This window comes from Platalea leucorodia (genome assembly GCF_965183815.1).
Source record: "Platalea leucorodia genome assembly, chromosome: Z".
NCBI classification, from domain to species: domain Eukaryota; kingdom Metazoa; phylum Chordata; class Aves; order Pelecaniformes; family Threskiornithidae; genus Platalea; species Platalea leucorodia.
Genome location: NC_138858.1, coordinates 81454316 through 81471584, shown reverse-complemented (window position 1 = coordinate 81471584; position 17269 = coordinate 81454316). Strand labels below are relative to the sequence as shown.

The 17269-nt window shown below is 44.3% G+C and overlaps 1 protein-coding gene across 2 annotated transcripts in view; it reads right to left on the bottom strand.

The window, feature by feature from the left end:
• VCAN (versican) overlaps positions 1-16732 on the bottom strand; it is a 112611-nt gene extending 95879 nt beyond the window's left edge. For both annotated transcript variants that reach the window (XM_082337140.1, XM_082337141.1), the window contains exons 1-2: positions 16647-16732; positions 8672-8747 (exon numbers count right to left, since the gene is read on the bottom strand). In XM_082337140.1, the coding sequence (XP_082193266.1) occupies positions 8672-8741 (70 nt within the window). In that variant the 5' untranslated portion in view covers positions 8742-8747; positions 16647-16732. The remainder of the gene's footprint in view (positions 1-8671; positions 8748-16646) is intronic.
• Between the last annotated feature and the right edge of the window lie 537 nt (positions 16733-17269).

Below are 17269 nucleotides of genomic sequence, written 5' to 3'. Positions count from 1 at the left end.
TTAACGATTCACAGATGTGCACAACCTGAAATCCATGAATCTTAGCTGATTTGTAACAGGACTGATGAGTATAAGCTAAAAAAAATTTGCACAAATATCCTAGGCTGCTGATGGAGCCCTCTTCTGTTTGGGCAAATTTAATTCACTGCTCTCTGACTTATTTCTCCATTTGTTACAGTTACCATGTTACTGACCTTCTTTGGAAACTGTTTTGAAATTTTAGATGACAGATGAACTGTAAGAGTTGGTTTTTTACTTCATAGGAGGAAGACCACTCTGAGGGAAAGATGATGAATTACCTCGCATCTATTGCTGGCCAAGAGCATGCATACAGGGGAGCTACTACACCTTCCCTTACCTCACAGTAGCTTGTTCATTTGCTCCTGTCCCAAGAGTAAAACATAGCCTACGACTTTGAATACATGACATCCCTTACTCCATTATTCTTTCAAGGGTTAACTCTTTCTATTGCATACATGCTGAAACAAAAGCCTTTCCAGTGAGATTCTCCCAAATAGTCATTCTTTTAAAATTATTTCCTTGTAGCCTCAGGGACTTTAACACATTGCAGAAATAAAGTATTTCAGGATGTTAAATCAAAGAAGGAAGTAAAGAGCAGAGAAAGTCCCTACTTGGCTCAGACTTGACATGATAGGACCTTTATCATTTTTTATGACATCTCCAGCTGCAAACACTTTACAGTGAAATGCTTCCATCTGACAATATCCTGAGGGGAAAGTTGACTACTGTTCATCCAAACTGCACACAGCAACTGTTTGAAGAGAGGATTTCTGTTAGATTTATTTTTTTATGTGATGTTATTTCACCACACATAATGGCTTAATGAAGATTAAAAGCTAATACACAACAGTATCTATCTTACCTCTTTCACTGTCCTGCACTCTAACATTTTTTAAAAGGTGGAACATGCTGATCATTAATTTGAAGTGAGCTAGGATTCATAAATTTTTGAAATACAATAACTTCAACTACTAGATACCAACAGAGTGATACATGAAATAGGAGACATGAGCACATGAAAATTATCTAGTTATTTACCTATCATCAAAAATATCACCTCTCCATGGAGAGTAGAAGATTTTTTGGGGGAAAAAAAAGAAGAAAAAAAAGGGGGGAGGGGGAGGTAAAATTGCTCATTTAGTTGATTATTTTTAACAGAGACAAATGACTTTATAGAGGATAAAGTATTAATAGTATTATCTAAAAAGGTTCAACAGAAGAATCATCAGCTTGATGGCCAAGCATTTTAATAGTAAAGTACTAACTAGAAAAACAAACTTTTTGTTTGCTGGACTGACCAAGGAAGACCCAGAAGTTTAAATGGAAGTCCTCAGGTCCTTTCCATCCATGCCTACCTAACTAGAAATTCTTGGGAACACAATGCAGATACACTCAAGATGACTGTATCAAAACTGATTAGACAAGAGAGAGTACAACAACAATGGGGTAGTGCTGTGTCAAAACAGCTGCGTTGCACCCAAAGCTCAGCTGAAAAGTTCACATAGAACGGCACTGTCTGAGCACATTTACCAGCAAGATGCTCACTCTGTGATATTTATTCTTCCATCAACTCGTAAACAGACCGGTGATGGTACAACTCATATTTAATAGTCAAACCAACCAATCACTTCATACACTTCAGGCCCAGACCTAGCAAGAATGTATTTGTAAAAAAGGTAAAGACAAAAACAGGTCCAATATAAAATTAAAGACTGGAGAATTCACAAGGCTTGAAGACAAGCCTGTAGAAGTTACTGAAGACTAAAGACTATCTCAAAGGCTTTGATTGCATAAACATTTCTTTAGGAAAAAAAAAATTCCATTGAGGTGGTTTTTTTTATTTATTTCCATAAGGAAATAAAACTCAACTCACCTAGAGTCAATTGATTGCTAAAACTAGAAAGGACTGATTTTATCCTGAAGACATACAGTCTTGAATCACCACTGCCTTTTATATCACCTTTAATTTCTTGAAACTTCACTGAGTTACAGTGGGGTAGATATAAAGAAACAGACTGAATACTCAGTCCTATCAGTTCTGATGGAATTACTGCCAAATTGCACAGGTGGGAGATTAAAATCAATCTCAAAATGTTTAGTATTTATTATGATCTCTTGTCATCTATATACATTATAGAAACTTCTTAAATGAAAAATGACCTAGTTATAATTATCCTGACTGACAGAATTTTAATAAACTTTTGAGAATGCTGTTTCTGGTTATGACTGATCTGGAATATCAGCTCTGAACCCTGAGGAAACTTCCTCTTTAAAATTTGTGTCTTCACATCAGCAGACTGAAACCCTTGGCAAACAATATGTCACTGTAATATGCAAACTAGATTTCTCCTAAATTCTGCTACCTCCAGAATAAGAGACGATGTAGCTACAAACATGCCCGTCTAACTGTAGAAATCATTATAAAACACTACAAAGAAGCTTTGTTTTGACAAGAAGAGGGGAGAAGGTTTTCCCTGCTGGGGAAAAAAAAAAAAAAAAAAAAAAAAATTGGCACTGAAATGTAAGATTAAGTGATGTTCTTGCACAGTTTCAAAAAGTTTGATTTGTTGCAGCAGTCCAAGTTGGTTAGTCAATCAGAATTTACTGGTCAATGCAGAAAGCATCAATATCTTCTGCTAATCCATGTACCCCTTTTGTTCCTTTAGCATTTTCCCTATGCTTATACTCCATATTATGTGTCCTTTTCAGCCACTATCAATGGTATGTGATAGACTATTCCTTAGAGGGGACATGGAGGGCAAAAATATGAACAAAACATTTTGTAACTGTTTGTAAATGGAACACAAGATGAGAAAAGCAGGTATTTGCCAACACAGTTTTATACCATATCTCCACCTCACCATGTAGGACCTAGAATACTTGTAACATCATGCACTCTTAAACAAGAGGATGATTTTGAAACGACTAAGCTGGTTGGCAAATAATATAAGGATTTTTTTCTGTTGCTAACTAATATGTATCACTCACGCATAATTAATTAGGGAAAATACATAGACAATAAAGAAATAACATACACAGCTAAGTCCAAATCACCTCGCCACAAACATATATCTTGGCAGAACTCCCAGCAAAATCAATGGGAGATTTGTACAATATGATGGGACTACAGAGTTGGGCCAAGACCAGCACAATGCAGTCAGATTATGGGCAGACTCAGCAGATAGCGTGCCTTAGCAGTTGGGTATTTTTGTTGTCTTCTCCTGTTTAAATATTAAATATCTCCAGCGCCAGAATAAGTAGCAGGAACAGAATGCAGAATGAAAACTTCTCCCATGCAATGTCCTGACAGAAGACAGTCCTGTCAGGTCTAACTTACTGGATAGGATTTTGCCACAACTTATTACTGTCTTATTTTCTCCAAATATAAAGCTATGGCTATGCATTTGTATCAGTTTATCATGGAGATGATGGCATGTGGCACGCTCTTTCTTTAAAAAAATAAAAATTCCAGCTTGACTTTTCATGGTTTTTTTCCTCAGCAAAACTGCCTTAGGTCCACCCAGTCTACCATTTCAGCTGCAAAGTCAACTTATCCTACCAATAACATATAGCTCGATATCTTTCTTTTGAAGTGGGAGACAAACTACAGAAGAATGTCTTGCTTGAGAACAAAGTCTCTTTCCCTAGAATTTGTACATATTTTTCTGTTGTAAATGTTACAAAACCCTTAAAATAGAAACCTAAAGAGGAAAAAAAAAAAAAAAAAAAAGGATAGAATTCTGCCCTTTTGTATTACATTAACCATAATGACCAGACCAGTAGGTCTGTAATGGACAAGAAGTCTGAAGAAAATAATGTCCTACATGAAGTGACACTGCTTAGCGGAGCAATTTTGCTATTAAGCTTAACTGAACAGAATGTTGCTACTGAGTATACAGACAAAAACCACATGCTTAAAGAATACAAGATTCTATTTATTTTAAGCCAAATTTATGAGATGATAGAAAAAACTGAACCTCATTTTTTAGTTCATCAACAACCTGCCTAGACATATGGTATACTGCCCTGCCTACCAGCAGCAATAGAAAGGATCAATAAAATTATGTGTTCTGTTAATCTGACTACTAACACTGAGCCTGAGAAGTCTTTTCATTAACCATAAATCTTTGAATGAAGATAATGATAAATTAAAATGAATGCACCACTTACACATATTTGTAGGAAACTTTGACAGCAGAGGTAACAGATTGAGACCCAACAAAAACCCTCACTGAGTTCTCTACCAGGTGATCTGTGGTCTGAGCAACCAGAATAAAAGAAGGAGGCATAGAGTGATGAAGAACCAACTACTTTCATATTCTGCAAGAAACTCACAGGAAGCCAAGCAACTGTAAATATCAGCTGCAAAACTCAACATAACATATGCAGACATCATAGGCATGCACATATATATTTTATAGCACATATAGAACATAAACAAGATCAGATAAACTGATGTTCAAACGGGTATATTATTTATATACCTTTGAAAGAACATATCACACACTGCAATCTAGGGGATTTATACTGTATTGTGGATTACAGGGTTTTCATGAAAGCATACTCACTCATGGCATGATAAATAGTCACTTAAAATGGATAAGATAAACGCCAACACTGATCATAATCACAAGGTCCAGCTTGTAAACTACAATATCCTAACACCAGCTAGCTCAAAGTGAGCAAATGCCACGCTAGCAGTAGGTGCAAACCTTGCTCGTGAACTTCTGCCATTAATCCTTCATGTGTACCAGAGCAAACAGCAAAGGTCTTGCAGAAGGGCACTCCCGTGACCCCAGAAGCTTACACCGTATTTCCTGCTGCCTTCCTGACGCACATCTTCTGAGAATTTAAAGTCTTAAAGAAGCCATGCAAGACCATTCTCAATTTGCCCTCAAAGGAAAAATACTTCTGTTGCTACATAAAATCTAACAAGCATGCCATGCAAACATGATAGGTATTTACGAATGTGACCATTCACAAAGATGGAAGTGGAACAGAAAAAAAAGACGGGAATGATGATTAGTGGTGAATGCATAAAACTTTGCATGCTTATATCTTGCTGTGTTCTAAATTAAGCTTCAGTTTTGTTACGACTTAATATTAAGACTGACAGATTCCAGGATTTACACTTCAAAACTAACTGCTGATTTTGACAAATTTCCCATATGACTCTTGAAAACAAAATTTTAAACTTTCAGAACAATTTTGCCTGAAAGCTTTTTAAAGGAAATGTTGCGATGCATCATATTGAAGTGACTATTCAATTAAATTTAATTAAATCATATAGAGTGATCCAATCCATTGTGGGAATGGAAGCATGGGAATTTGTGTTTCATGAAAGATTTCAAGGATTCAATTTTATATTTGAATTCAGCATTTAAAAAGAAAGAAGTTGAAACTTAAGATGACTAACTCTTCAAAATGCAGATATATTTTAGAGTATTTTTAAACAAAAGAAACAGCTGTACTTGTAAAGATTGTCTGTAACCTTGTAACGCTCACCCTCAAAAATGTTGTTACACAAACTGACTGACATTTCTACAAAACAGAAGGATATGAGTTGATCCCACAGACTCTATTGGATCAATTCATGAAAAAGAAAAATTTTTTCATCTTTGTCTTCTTCACCACGGCCATACTTTGAACATGTTAAAAGACTCTCTATGGCAAAAGTATGGCCCCCAACGTCAAAAATAAAACCCACAAAGTTCACAGTGTATTCTAGGAACATGATGGTCTTTCTGAATTCCTTCTGAAATATTCAGGCAAACAAGGACCAGACAGAACCTGGTCTATAGTCCTGAGAAGCCCTTACCAAAATGTTCACATGGAACTTGCTTAAGTACTAAAAATTCTACTCTGGAGACAACACAAGCCATTTAAGAGGTGATAAAAGGTGGAGTAAGTCAGGGGACATCTAAAGGTGCCATCTCATGTTCTACCACTCTAAAGATCCATCCCACTCCTCCTCACTTCCAGCGATGCATTCCCAATCCCTGAATTCTGCCAGCACTAGCATGTGCACAAGGCAGTGAGTCAGATCAAAGGTCCGATCCAGTGGAAAAATAACCTGCAAGAAATGCCATACACTCTTTCAAACAAGTCATTTACCTGATTCAGCTGGCCATATACCCATATAAATACTAGCGTCAACACGAAGAAAAGCACGAAAACTAGGACCAGGGGATGGAAAAGGGGCAGGACTATCCTACCTACTGCTAAAATGTATGTGGGATTAGACTGACCATGGAACTATGCCTTAAGTAAACATGAAAAGACTTCCAATAGGTGATAACAGAAATGTTAGGTTTAAATTTCTTGTCAGATACCTTTGCCTTACTTATTCTGTCTCTTTACATGTTCTCCATCCCAAGGTTGATTTTCAGGTAACATCTTATCTTTAGACCTCTCCTCATGTGAGTGATGTACTGCCATTTACTCCATTTTGAAGCTGACTAATTATTGCTAGCAGGTCTTCCTTTTCCTATATCTTAAAACAGACATTTCTGCCTTAAAGAAAGCTATAACTTAGAATCACAGAGTGGTTTAGGTTGGGAGGGACCTCCAAAGATCATCTAGTCCAACCCCCCTGCCATCTTCTACCATATCAGGCTGCTGAAAGCCTCATCCAACCTGACCTTGAACACTTCCAGGAATGGGCCATCCACAATTTCTCTGGGTAACCTGTTCCAGTGTGTCACCACCCTTATTGTAAAAATTTTCTTCCTTATGTCCAATCTAAACCTACTCTCTTCCAGTTTAAAACTGTTGTCCCTTGTCCTGCTCTGATAAAAAGTATCTCTCCATTTTTCTTATAAGCTCCCTTTAAGTATAAGTAGCTTATCAAATAAAAACTTCCAAGTTCACCGTTTAGACTTACACTGCAAGTGCATGACCTCTTCTGACAATCGCTTACTTTGCCTCTCTGAACGCTTCATATGAGCAAATAATTATATGTCAGCTGTGGATGCAAGATCCATACATCAGTCTACACTTACAGATATTTTACTAAGTAAAAAAATGGAGGGAGAAAAAAAAAGCTTGACATTTAATAACCAAATCAGTCTCAGCCTTCCACAAATAAGAAAATGGAAGCCCAGTTTTACTGGCTTGCCCCCTGCCTGAAGCTTTGAGTCTGGTGTCCCTGAGGACAAGTCTAATCATCCTGGCCTGTTTTATGTTTAATGAAGAATGGAAAAACAAAACCAGCTTTAAGGAGGAAGATATGGTAGGAAATAGTAAAGGATGGTGCTCCCAACCTGCTTGAGGGAAAAAAACCCACTTCTTTTAGTTGGCTCCACTAAGCGCAATGGTCTTTTCCTTTATCTTACAGGACTACCTAAAGACTTTGCTAGCAACAATGTTCAAGCTGGGAAAAAAAATGAGTACATTTGATTTTCCCAAAGGCTAAAATCAGTTTGAGGAGTTCCTGGAATGAAAAGAAGACGGGGGGGGGGGGGGGGGGGGGGGGGGGGAATCAAGAAAAATCTTGCTTTGAGGCTTGGGAGAGCTATTATCCCAATTTTGTGAGTCTGCAGCGCTGTAGGGACCTTTTCCTTACTAAAGGTTTGACTCAAACTTCCAAATAACCATGGCAACCACACATGAATACATACTTCAGTGTTAGCATGTAATCACCAAGAGAAGTAGTAAGGGCTCCTCCTTTCCACCCAAATCAAAGACCTGCAGCTGCCCTAACACGTCCTTGCTCCGGACCCCAGCAGCCAAGGGACCTGGCACCAGGTCAGCTCAGGGCAGCCCCTCCACAACAGGGAGGTGGCAGCCAGACTGCCCACTCCAGAGGCATGTCCCCAACTGCTCCTTGACAGATCACAGAGGAAAGCAGAAACTGAGGCTACTGGTTTCCCCTGTATCCCACTTGCACGTGGCACCTTTCACCCCGAGTACAGAGAGGGTGTGAGCTGTGACCTATAGACCCAAAAGGCTGCTGTCGCATGCCATACATAAGCACATGCATTGGAATCTGACTGGGAGGTATGCCAAACCAGTATTCCTGTAGCCCCAAAACTCTGCAGTCTGGCTAGGTCTGTCCCAGGAACCTGCTCCTGCTCCCGTGCTGCCAGCACTGCTTGCTGCTCCCTCCGTGGCACCAGGCTGAAGCTCCCATGGAAGGTGTCTGCCCTCCACTAAAATTAGCCCCCCGTCAGCCCTCACCTCATCTACTGCAAGGAGCTCCTTAGTGGATCATGGAAAATGAAGGTGCAAGACATGTTGGCCAATAGGTCCAACATTTCAGAAGCATAGGTTAAAGGATTAAAACTCATTCCTGAATATTTGGAGAAGACAATATATTTTGTTTTTCACAATGTAATCCCATGGCACTTTCTTTATTACTACTTGAATTATAGTAATGGCACTTACAAACCTCAGAAGACATCACACAGGCATGCAAAAACCTTGTCAAAAACATCCCTACCCACCAAGAGTTTTCTATATAAATCGATAAGGCAATGAGGAGAAAAATGGAAACAAAGTTAGTTACACAGTGCAGCAAAGACAGTGGCAGAGGCAAGACCAGAAACTCAGTCTCCTGAGTTTGGGTTGTTTCCTGAGTCCTGGGAAATAGCCTACCGACTGAACCACTAAAGTGAATTTTAATAAATGGTTCTGTGTATAACAGACTTACCTTTAGGTAGCATATATGTTATAACTAACGTAGAGTACATCCATAAGATACTTTTTATACTCAACAACATCTTGACCTACAAATAAAGAACAAAGGAGTAAGTGGTTAGTATCGCATTGTGTCGTTATCAAGTGTTATAACTCAGTACATCAGTATTTGTCACTGATATTAGAAGCAGTCATCTACTTAAAAAAGATGTTCAGCAGGACAGTGAATGATTCTTAATATATTAATCTCCTGCCATTTTATTCACTGGTTTAAATTTCTTCCTATACAGTAGTAGCAGTGTATAGGTATAATCTGATTACTTTTTCCTGGTGTGGTGTTGTCAGTTCAGATCCAGCCTCTGGGTAGTTTTATGTCCATAACAGAAACTACCCTGTCATTTAACAACAGCTAACAGCCCGGTTCATGTCCAAAGGGGCTCCCATGACAAACTTCTCATGAATTTTGATGGTGAGTCAACGTCCACACTACGATCCTTCCCATCTGCTAGTAGGTTGCCAGATGACTTCCTGCTTTCAAGTTTCCTCCATATAATATTTTATGGTGGAAACTTATTATAATGACAGTGTGTCCCTATCGAATACAGATTCATAATGAGTTTTAGATTATTGAGTCCAGAGTGACACTCAGACATGTCAGTTCTCTTTGGGTTTGCTTCTCACTTCCTTTACAGGGTCCACCTTCCAGCAGATGAAAAGTTCTCCACATATATTGTACGTACATAACAATATATTGCACATTCATAATAGTAGATCTTCAATTTTATTCCAGTTCTTAGTTACACACGTTGAATCTGTAAATATGCCAAAAATTTCAAAAGTATGCTAGCAAAGGCATTAAAAGTCCCATAAACGTCAACTGCTCTAAAGGGTTTATAAATAGTCCCTCTTCCATATAGTTACACATATGTACTATCCAGTCAACATAAGAAATAACTTTCAGCTATAGTTTGTCAAACACTAGCGTTGAAAAACTTTTATCACAACATCCTGAGTTTCCTGATACTGCTGTCAAAATATGCTACTTGGGTTCTTTACTTGGGCAAGTAACCTGAACTGATAGTTTTTTCCTGTCCAAGAGGGATTACAGTTGAACCGCTTTGAGGAGCAGTGAAGCAGAGACTTAATAGATATACATCTGTGTTATAACTATAGAACTTGTATTGCACGTGTGTATTTTAGCATTTTTTATGTTAGCATTTTAGTTCTTTAGTACTTACATATCATGCCTTAGGGTTAAAACATTAACTAATACATTCAAAAACCTCCACGAGGTATATTGAACATGATAGCAAGACACACAGAGAAACACGTTCAGAAAACTACCGGTGACGTGTTCAATCTCAGGAAAGTTTTCTCCACAGCTTACAGCTGCAGCCCAAATTTCACATGAGTCTGTGTGAATTGGCATCTATCCTGTAACGGCTGAAGAGTTCAGAAAAGATGCAAAACATCTCAAGCCAAGCCCTTCCAATGAGGCAATCTCTAACATAACAGCATCATGTTAAAAATTCCACCCGAAAGGGCTGAAAACCCAAGAGCTTTTCATTCCCTATAAGTGGATGGCCAGAACCAGCTGGTTGCACTGGGAAACATATGCTGGAACCTATTCCCAGGGCGTGGAGGAAAGAATACAGCTGCTTTCCATAGAGCAGACTGCATACTGCCAAAGACGCCCCGTCTCTGCTTTGGCCATTCAATAGAGCTGAGTGTATAAGGTGATATCACTTATTTTGCAATATTAACTGCATGGAATTTGCACTTTTTATGACTGAGTACCAAACAAGAACCAAGACTTCTTTGACTTCATTCAGTTTGAGCCCTATCTGCCATAAAACTTTTTCTTAAGTCCCTAACACATACCCCTTACACCATCCAGCCAGTTTTATCTCTCCCTACACTTACACAAGACAAGCTGTACATAGAGAAAACAGAAGTGGCTATTTAACAACTAACTTGAAAAATCTATACTGTGCCCTGGTATACTATGTATACCCTAGTAATTCCCTGTAGATTGTTGTTACGAATGAGGAGGTTGCATGAGATAAGAGCTGCAGACATCAAGGTCCTTTTAATGCAATGGACCAGCTCTGAAATAGTCACGTGTTTGCTTAGATAAACACTTAAATGATCCTCATTATTACACAACATTTAAAAAAAATGAGAGGTCATGCTGAGCCTACAGATGTGGACAGACTATAAGGCCCTTCAAGCAACCCTTGTATCTTCAAACTGCTGGAAGCCTCAAGCACCAAAACCACTGCAGAGTAGTTCCTACAGTAACACAAGCACTCTGAAGAGAGCACAAAAAGAAGAACGACAGACTTCTTCACCTTCAAAGGCGGTGAATGCTGGACCCGCCTACAAGACAATGCGAAAGCTCTGATCCCTGTGAAAGCAGAGTGGCTCAAGACCTTCTTTTGAGATGTTCTGTCCACATGTGTTTCCCATGCGTCACACACTGGCCACATCAACAGCTAGACAAAAATCTAGAACAAACTGTTTACAAGTTTAGCTTTCCACGTTTACCCATAGACTTTATCTCCCTCCTCCCCCAGAAGGCAACCTTGGCTTTCGGGACCAGAAACAAGGGAATCAAAGAAATCTGCCAAGAAAAAGAATAAAGAATTTTCTTTTTCCTGGAAGACGGGCATGCCACCCTAAACAGGGCTGGCTGCATGTTGCAAACATCACCTGCTCCACTGCACCGGCCCTGACCAGGAGTACCTGCATACTTGGCACATGCCAATGGGAGGTCTATTGCCCTCAGAAGCTCATTGCAATACTGTCATGACAAGAGGTGGTGTAACCACTTCCACATTTGGTAAGACAACAAACCCTACACCATAAGTCCGGAGTACAGGGAGGACCCCATCTTCCCATTCCTCTCCACTTTGCACACAAGCACAGAGCACTGATCCTCCAACGGCATGTTGGTAACTGCATTACAAATGCAATTTGAGGAATCTTACTGGAAAAAAACACACATCTTCAGCTTCCAGTCACTAGATGCAATACATACACCCACAATGAAATATGAAAACAGAAAGACAACTGTGGAAAGATAATTTTCAAGATATCCTGTGACTGCTGAACTCAACTATTGGTACAGAAGGTAGCATTCGTGGCCATGATGGCTACTTAGCCTTTAACTGAGTAGTGCAGGAATTACACCTGCTGCACCAAGAGCTCAGATAGCTCAAAAAAATCGTGCTGTTTAAGCATGGAGCTTAATATGAGACACCTGCCAAAAATCCCCACCCAACCCTCGGAAAATCATCTCTCACCCTTTTCTTTTTCTAAACCTCCTCTACCCCGAGGTGCTTATGCAAGCAATGAAAAATGTTGGGGGAAGGATCTGATTTTCAGCCCTTACGCTCACGAGCATGATTCCCATGCAACCCTCCATGCACGAGGGTTTCCACACTCGGGTTCTTGGTGGGCTGCCATAAACATTCCCTAGGTTACTGAGTGCTGTTCCACGACAGCTGCCAGAACTAAATGTGCAATTACCCCTGACACCGTCTCCAAATGACAGCGTGAAGATCAAAACGGCAGTACCTCACTCAGCCCCCCAGGGCAGCCTAGCTTAGGAGAGAGCAGAGCTCTGCAGACCCGGTACCAGCAATCCTCCTCAAGAGTCACAGGCAAGGCAGAAGCTGCTGCTTACACCTAGCACCCTGATTCCCGTGCAGTGCTGCCCACATTTCCAGGCCACTGCTATCAGATGTGACTGCTCCTGCCTCCTCCTGTTTTGCTGGCAGAGGCTGCAGCTGACTGTGCTCCCTTGTAGCCTCCTGAGCAAAATCCCTGCTCTAAAACTGGTTTATATTTCCCATTCCTGCACTCTGCAATTTGCAAAGGCCTCTGCTGGCTGGCTGCCGTACTGCCTCTAAGTCTACTGTAATTAGCCAAAATCCTTCTAACCCTACCTTTTTCCACAAGCTTTTTTTTTTCCCCTTGGTGTCACTACACCTAGAGTAAGAGAAAGCTATAATACTATGGACACAGTAAGAAAATCCTGCCAACTCAAGACTGCAAGACTTGAGTAAGTGTTTAATTTCCACCTTCTGTTAAAAAAGTATCTCACTTAATGTGACCAAACTTGGGTTGCCTGCTGGTTAGTTTCCAACTGGACTGATCCATTTTATTAAGAGCTACTACAGGCAGACCAATCTACAGCAGTAATTTGCACTACATTTTTAAATTGTATGCAACCCTGAGCACACCGTCTTTTAACAAAAAGATGCCAAGTCCTTGAAAAACTTCACATCTTTAAAAAACAGCAGCAGAGGTTCTCTCTGTGGGGACAGAGCAGGGCTTCTATTTTTGCAGGCACTGCTACCTTGCCTTACCACAGCAAAAACTCGTAGGAGCAATAAGTTCTGATCAAATTCCAGCTCGTGTTTAGTTTACAATGTAAGCTTGATCTCACACCAATGCTATTTTAATTTAACCAGATGGGAGAACATCATGTCTCTCTGTTTTAAACTCCAGGTTAAAAAAGACAGTGAACTGTCCTGATGTGCAACAGACTAAAATCTACCATCCAAAAACTATTCCAAATTTCTCTGAAGTTGGGACAATGAGAAGTTATATACTGTCATAGAGGTGACACTGTCTTTAAAGGCTGCAGCTTCTCAGGTCACACTGAGATTGATTCAGCACATGCTCTACAGCTGTATTGTGAAAGCTGGACATGTTCCTTAAACACGTAAAAAGCAGCCTCTGCCCATTGACCCTCCTTGCCTCCATAATGAAAGTCAGGTTCACATTAAAAAAAAAAAAAGTATATAAGGGGGGGGAACCCTAACAGAACCTGGCACTAGAGAAGTGAATTGAGGTTGCTGCTCCTACTAATGGGTAAAACAATAAATTACACAGCTTTCCAGTGAAACCCAGCAAGCTAGAAATGACCAATCCCAGACGTAGCACACATCTTGCTACCTTCCGAGCTCTGCCGGAAACGTTCACAGCTGCTATCCTTTCTCAAATGCACACAGTCTGCACTTTCTTTTGCTTTTGCAGTCGTTGATCCTTTCATGTCATCTGACTGTTAATTGCTGACATGTATCAACCTCACCGTAAGTGCTGCCTAATTAACTTTGCCAGTTTCACCACGTCCCTGCCATGTGATTAATTAGCCCACTGTGCTGCCACATGGTGGACTCGGCCTGCATTTGATACATCAGTGGCGTCCACTTAGCCCATTATCACTTGCAAAGGTCCTCCTAAGGCCTCCGAGAAGGTTCTAGGGGCATCTGCATCCTCGCTTCCTCACCACCTCCAGCACCAGCAGCGGCAGGGGGAACTCTTCCCACGCTGCAGCCCCAACAAGGCGAGCAGCCCTACCTCCAGCCCCCAGCGCAGGCAGAGGCGCAGACGGGAAAAGTGACCAGAGCACAGCGTGTTCTGGCCTTCCTCGCTCTGGCAGCTGCCGAGAAGCCGCCGCCTGAGGACATCCCTCCCAGGCCTGCGCTAATTTATGCCAGAAGTGGCTCTGGGCTCTTGGACGGCCTCACAGAGAAGCAGCGGAAAATTGTCAGAGGCAGCGCATGGAGCGGCGCCCGCAGAGCCCGCACGCCTGCGGAGCCAGGCGCGCCCCGTGCTCCTTCCCGCCTCACCCCGAACGCGGCTCTGCCTCCTTGCCCGCCAGCCTGCTTTGCAGGAGAGCTGTGGACCTCTTCTGCCCCCCCTCTCCCCAGCACCCGCACCGCCGGCACGGTGAAGGGCGCAAGAGGCACGTGCGAGGAGAGGCAATGGGAAAAGGATGTAACGATGCAGCTCACGGCGCCGGCGGGCACTGCGCCACCACCGCGGGGCTCAGCGCAAGGACCAGTGTGCTGGCTGGACGAGGGTTTCTTTGGCGCGTTTACGGGCTCGTCCAGCGTCGGGCGTTAGCACTGGGCGCTCTTATCCCCCCTCAGCCGGGCCCCGCGGCGGCGTCGCAGCCGCGACCAGCGCCCCCCGCCCGGCCGCCCGCCCTGAGCGCCGCCGGAGGGCCCGGCCGGAGGCGGGAAACTCGCCGGTCCCGCCCCGCTGTCAACCACCACCCGACGGGGGGCCATCGACGGTGTCGGCTCCCGCGTCGTTCCGGGGAGCGCGAGGAAGAGCCCGAAACGCCGCGGCGACATTTTTTAAAAATTATTTTATTATTATCATTTTTTTTTCCCCTCCTCTTGAAGGTGAGGGGAAACCGGAGCCCTCTGGCGGGAAACGAGCCACTACAGAAACGACCAGCGCGCCGGCTCGCCGCCAGGGGGCGCCGCGGTGCTGCCGCCGCGCCCGGCCCGTCCCGTTCCTCGAGAGCGGCCGGGGCCGCGCCCGCCCGCGGCGGGACCCCCCGGCCCCGGCCCCGGCCCCGGCCCGCCGCCCCCCGCCAACCCGTCCTCCCTCCGCCCGCCTCGCACCCCCCCGGCGGACCCAGGACACGTCTGAGCAGCGCTCGTCGTCGACCCCCACAGACGAGGCCCCGGCAGAGCCTCTCCCCCCGGCCCCGCCCGGCAGCGCGGTCCCGGGGGCTGCCGGGTCCGCCCCGCCAACGTGCATCGTCGCCACAGGCAGGGCTCCCCGCCGGGCGCTGCGCCCCTTTCACTCCGCCAAGTCTTACTCCTTTTGGGAAGGAAACTTCCCCTTTCGCTCAGCCTTTTCAAGCAAAAATAAGAAAAAAGAATCCACAAAAATAAAAAATCCCAAACCCTCCCAACATTTACACTTTTCCATCCTGGGACAGGCTTCTGCAACACGTTTCAACACTCATCCCTTTGAAAAAAAAAAAAAAAAAAAAAAAAAGCCATCGGGCTTAATCCCGAAAGCCAGTGCTCGGAGGGAGAGGGGGTGGCCGGGGAGGACGTGACAAGGGGGACAATGAGGGCTGGCCCCGGCCCTCGCCCGCTCCCCGTCGCCCCTTTGTGTGGGGACGGTGCCCGGGGGCCGCCGGGATCTCCTCCGGGATGGCGGCTGCCCGCGGGGTCCCATCCCCTGCCCTGGGGATCCCGACCCTCTGCCGATGCCGGCCCCCCACACACACCCACCCGCTTCTTCCCGCCGTCGAAACTCCCTTAATTCCTTCCACGATGCTCTCACTTTTTCTGTGTAAAACAAAGGCGAATCCCGAGGAGGAAGGCAGTGCCCGTGCCCCGAGAAGCTGGCCGTGGGTGTAAAAAGGGGCGTTTTGCTCCACTGACCTTCTGATCCTCCTCCTCCTCCTCACCCACCGCCCCCCTTTCAGCAATGAAAATGTGGCTCAGAGAACGCCTCTGGACGTCTCCTTCTCCTCTGGAGAGATGATGCTGCCTGAGCACCTCAGCCCCGCTCTGCCCCGTGAGCAGCTTTCCAGGAACATCAGGGGAAGGAGAGGGGGGGGGGGGGGGGAAAGAAGAAAAAAAAAAAAGAAAAAAAGGGTGGAGGAAATGGGGGAACACAAAAGAGCGGAGGAGACTGAGCACACGCCTTTCCCAGCGCAAGAAAACCTGGTGGCCGGAGGAAAGGTCCATTCTCGTCCCTCCTGCCACACGGGCGCTTTGTGTATTTAACACCCGTACGAAATAGCTTCCTCCTTTCTCCCTCCTGAGCCCCATCGCACACCAAGGTGCAGCTCTACCTTCCCGGCCATTCAAACACCCAGTACCAAAGACTTCTGTCAGGCATCCCACCCCAAAGTCTTTTATTTCCTAGTTTTCTTTGTTCTCCTCTTTGCACCAGGGGATTTTTGTGGGTCCCCTAGCATCCCTTCTCCTCTCCCCCCGCGTGTCGTTGAACTTACCCCAGGTTGTTTAAATTCACCAATCATCGCTATTCTCTCCCGTTTAAGGTTTGTAGTTCAACTCTTTGTCCTTACAGGTACCAGCAGTAAAACAATCATTTTAAATCTTACCCTAGGTGTTTGCTGGCAATCATAGGTAAATAAAAAAAAAGAAACAACAGAAAAACACAAAAAAAACAACCCGCATTAAAAGAGTTATAGTTACCTTAAAAGGTAGTGTATTGCAGAGATTGCAAAAAATCACAACGTGGTGGCTGGGCTAGTCCAGAGATCCCAGTGGCCGCATGAAAGAGTAAATCCCCTCGTTAGTGCTGGAAGGAGACGGTGGTTCCGGGGGTCTCCCCTTCTCCCAGAGCTCGGTCTCCCCTCCCTCCCCGCCGGCGAGCACCTGACTCCCAGCTGCGGAGCCTGAACCGAGTTGTGGGCAAAGGGAGCTCGCCTGCAAGTTCAAATGCGAGCCTCAGCCACCCATCATTATTATATCGTTGTACCGTCAGCGCTGCAGAGGAGGGGCGCTGGCTCGGGGAGAGGAGGGTTCACAAGCTCTTGCAAGAGCCTCCTTGCAATTTGCAAAGCTCCCGCAGCTGCTGGGAGCAGGAGAGCCCCCAGCGCCTGCCTCTCTCCCCCCCGCCCTCCCGGGGACCCCCGGGGCCCCGCAGACCCCCCCCCCCGAGGGCCCCGCAGACCCCCCCGGAGCCCCGCAGACCCCGGCCCAGGAACGGCACCGAAAGTACCGGGATGGGTCCCACCACTCGCCCGGCATCGGCCCTCCGGGAGAGGGGCAAGCGGGTGCGAAAGGAGCATTGTTCCCCAATTAAACAATTAACC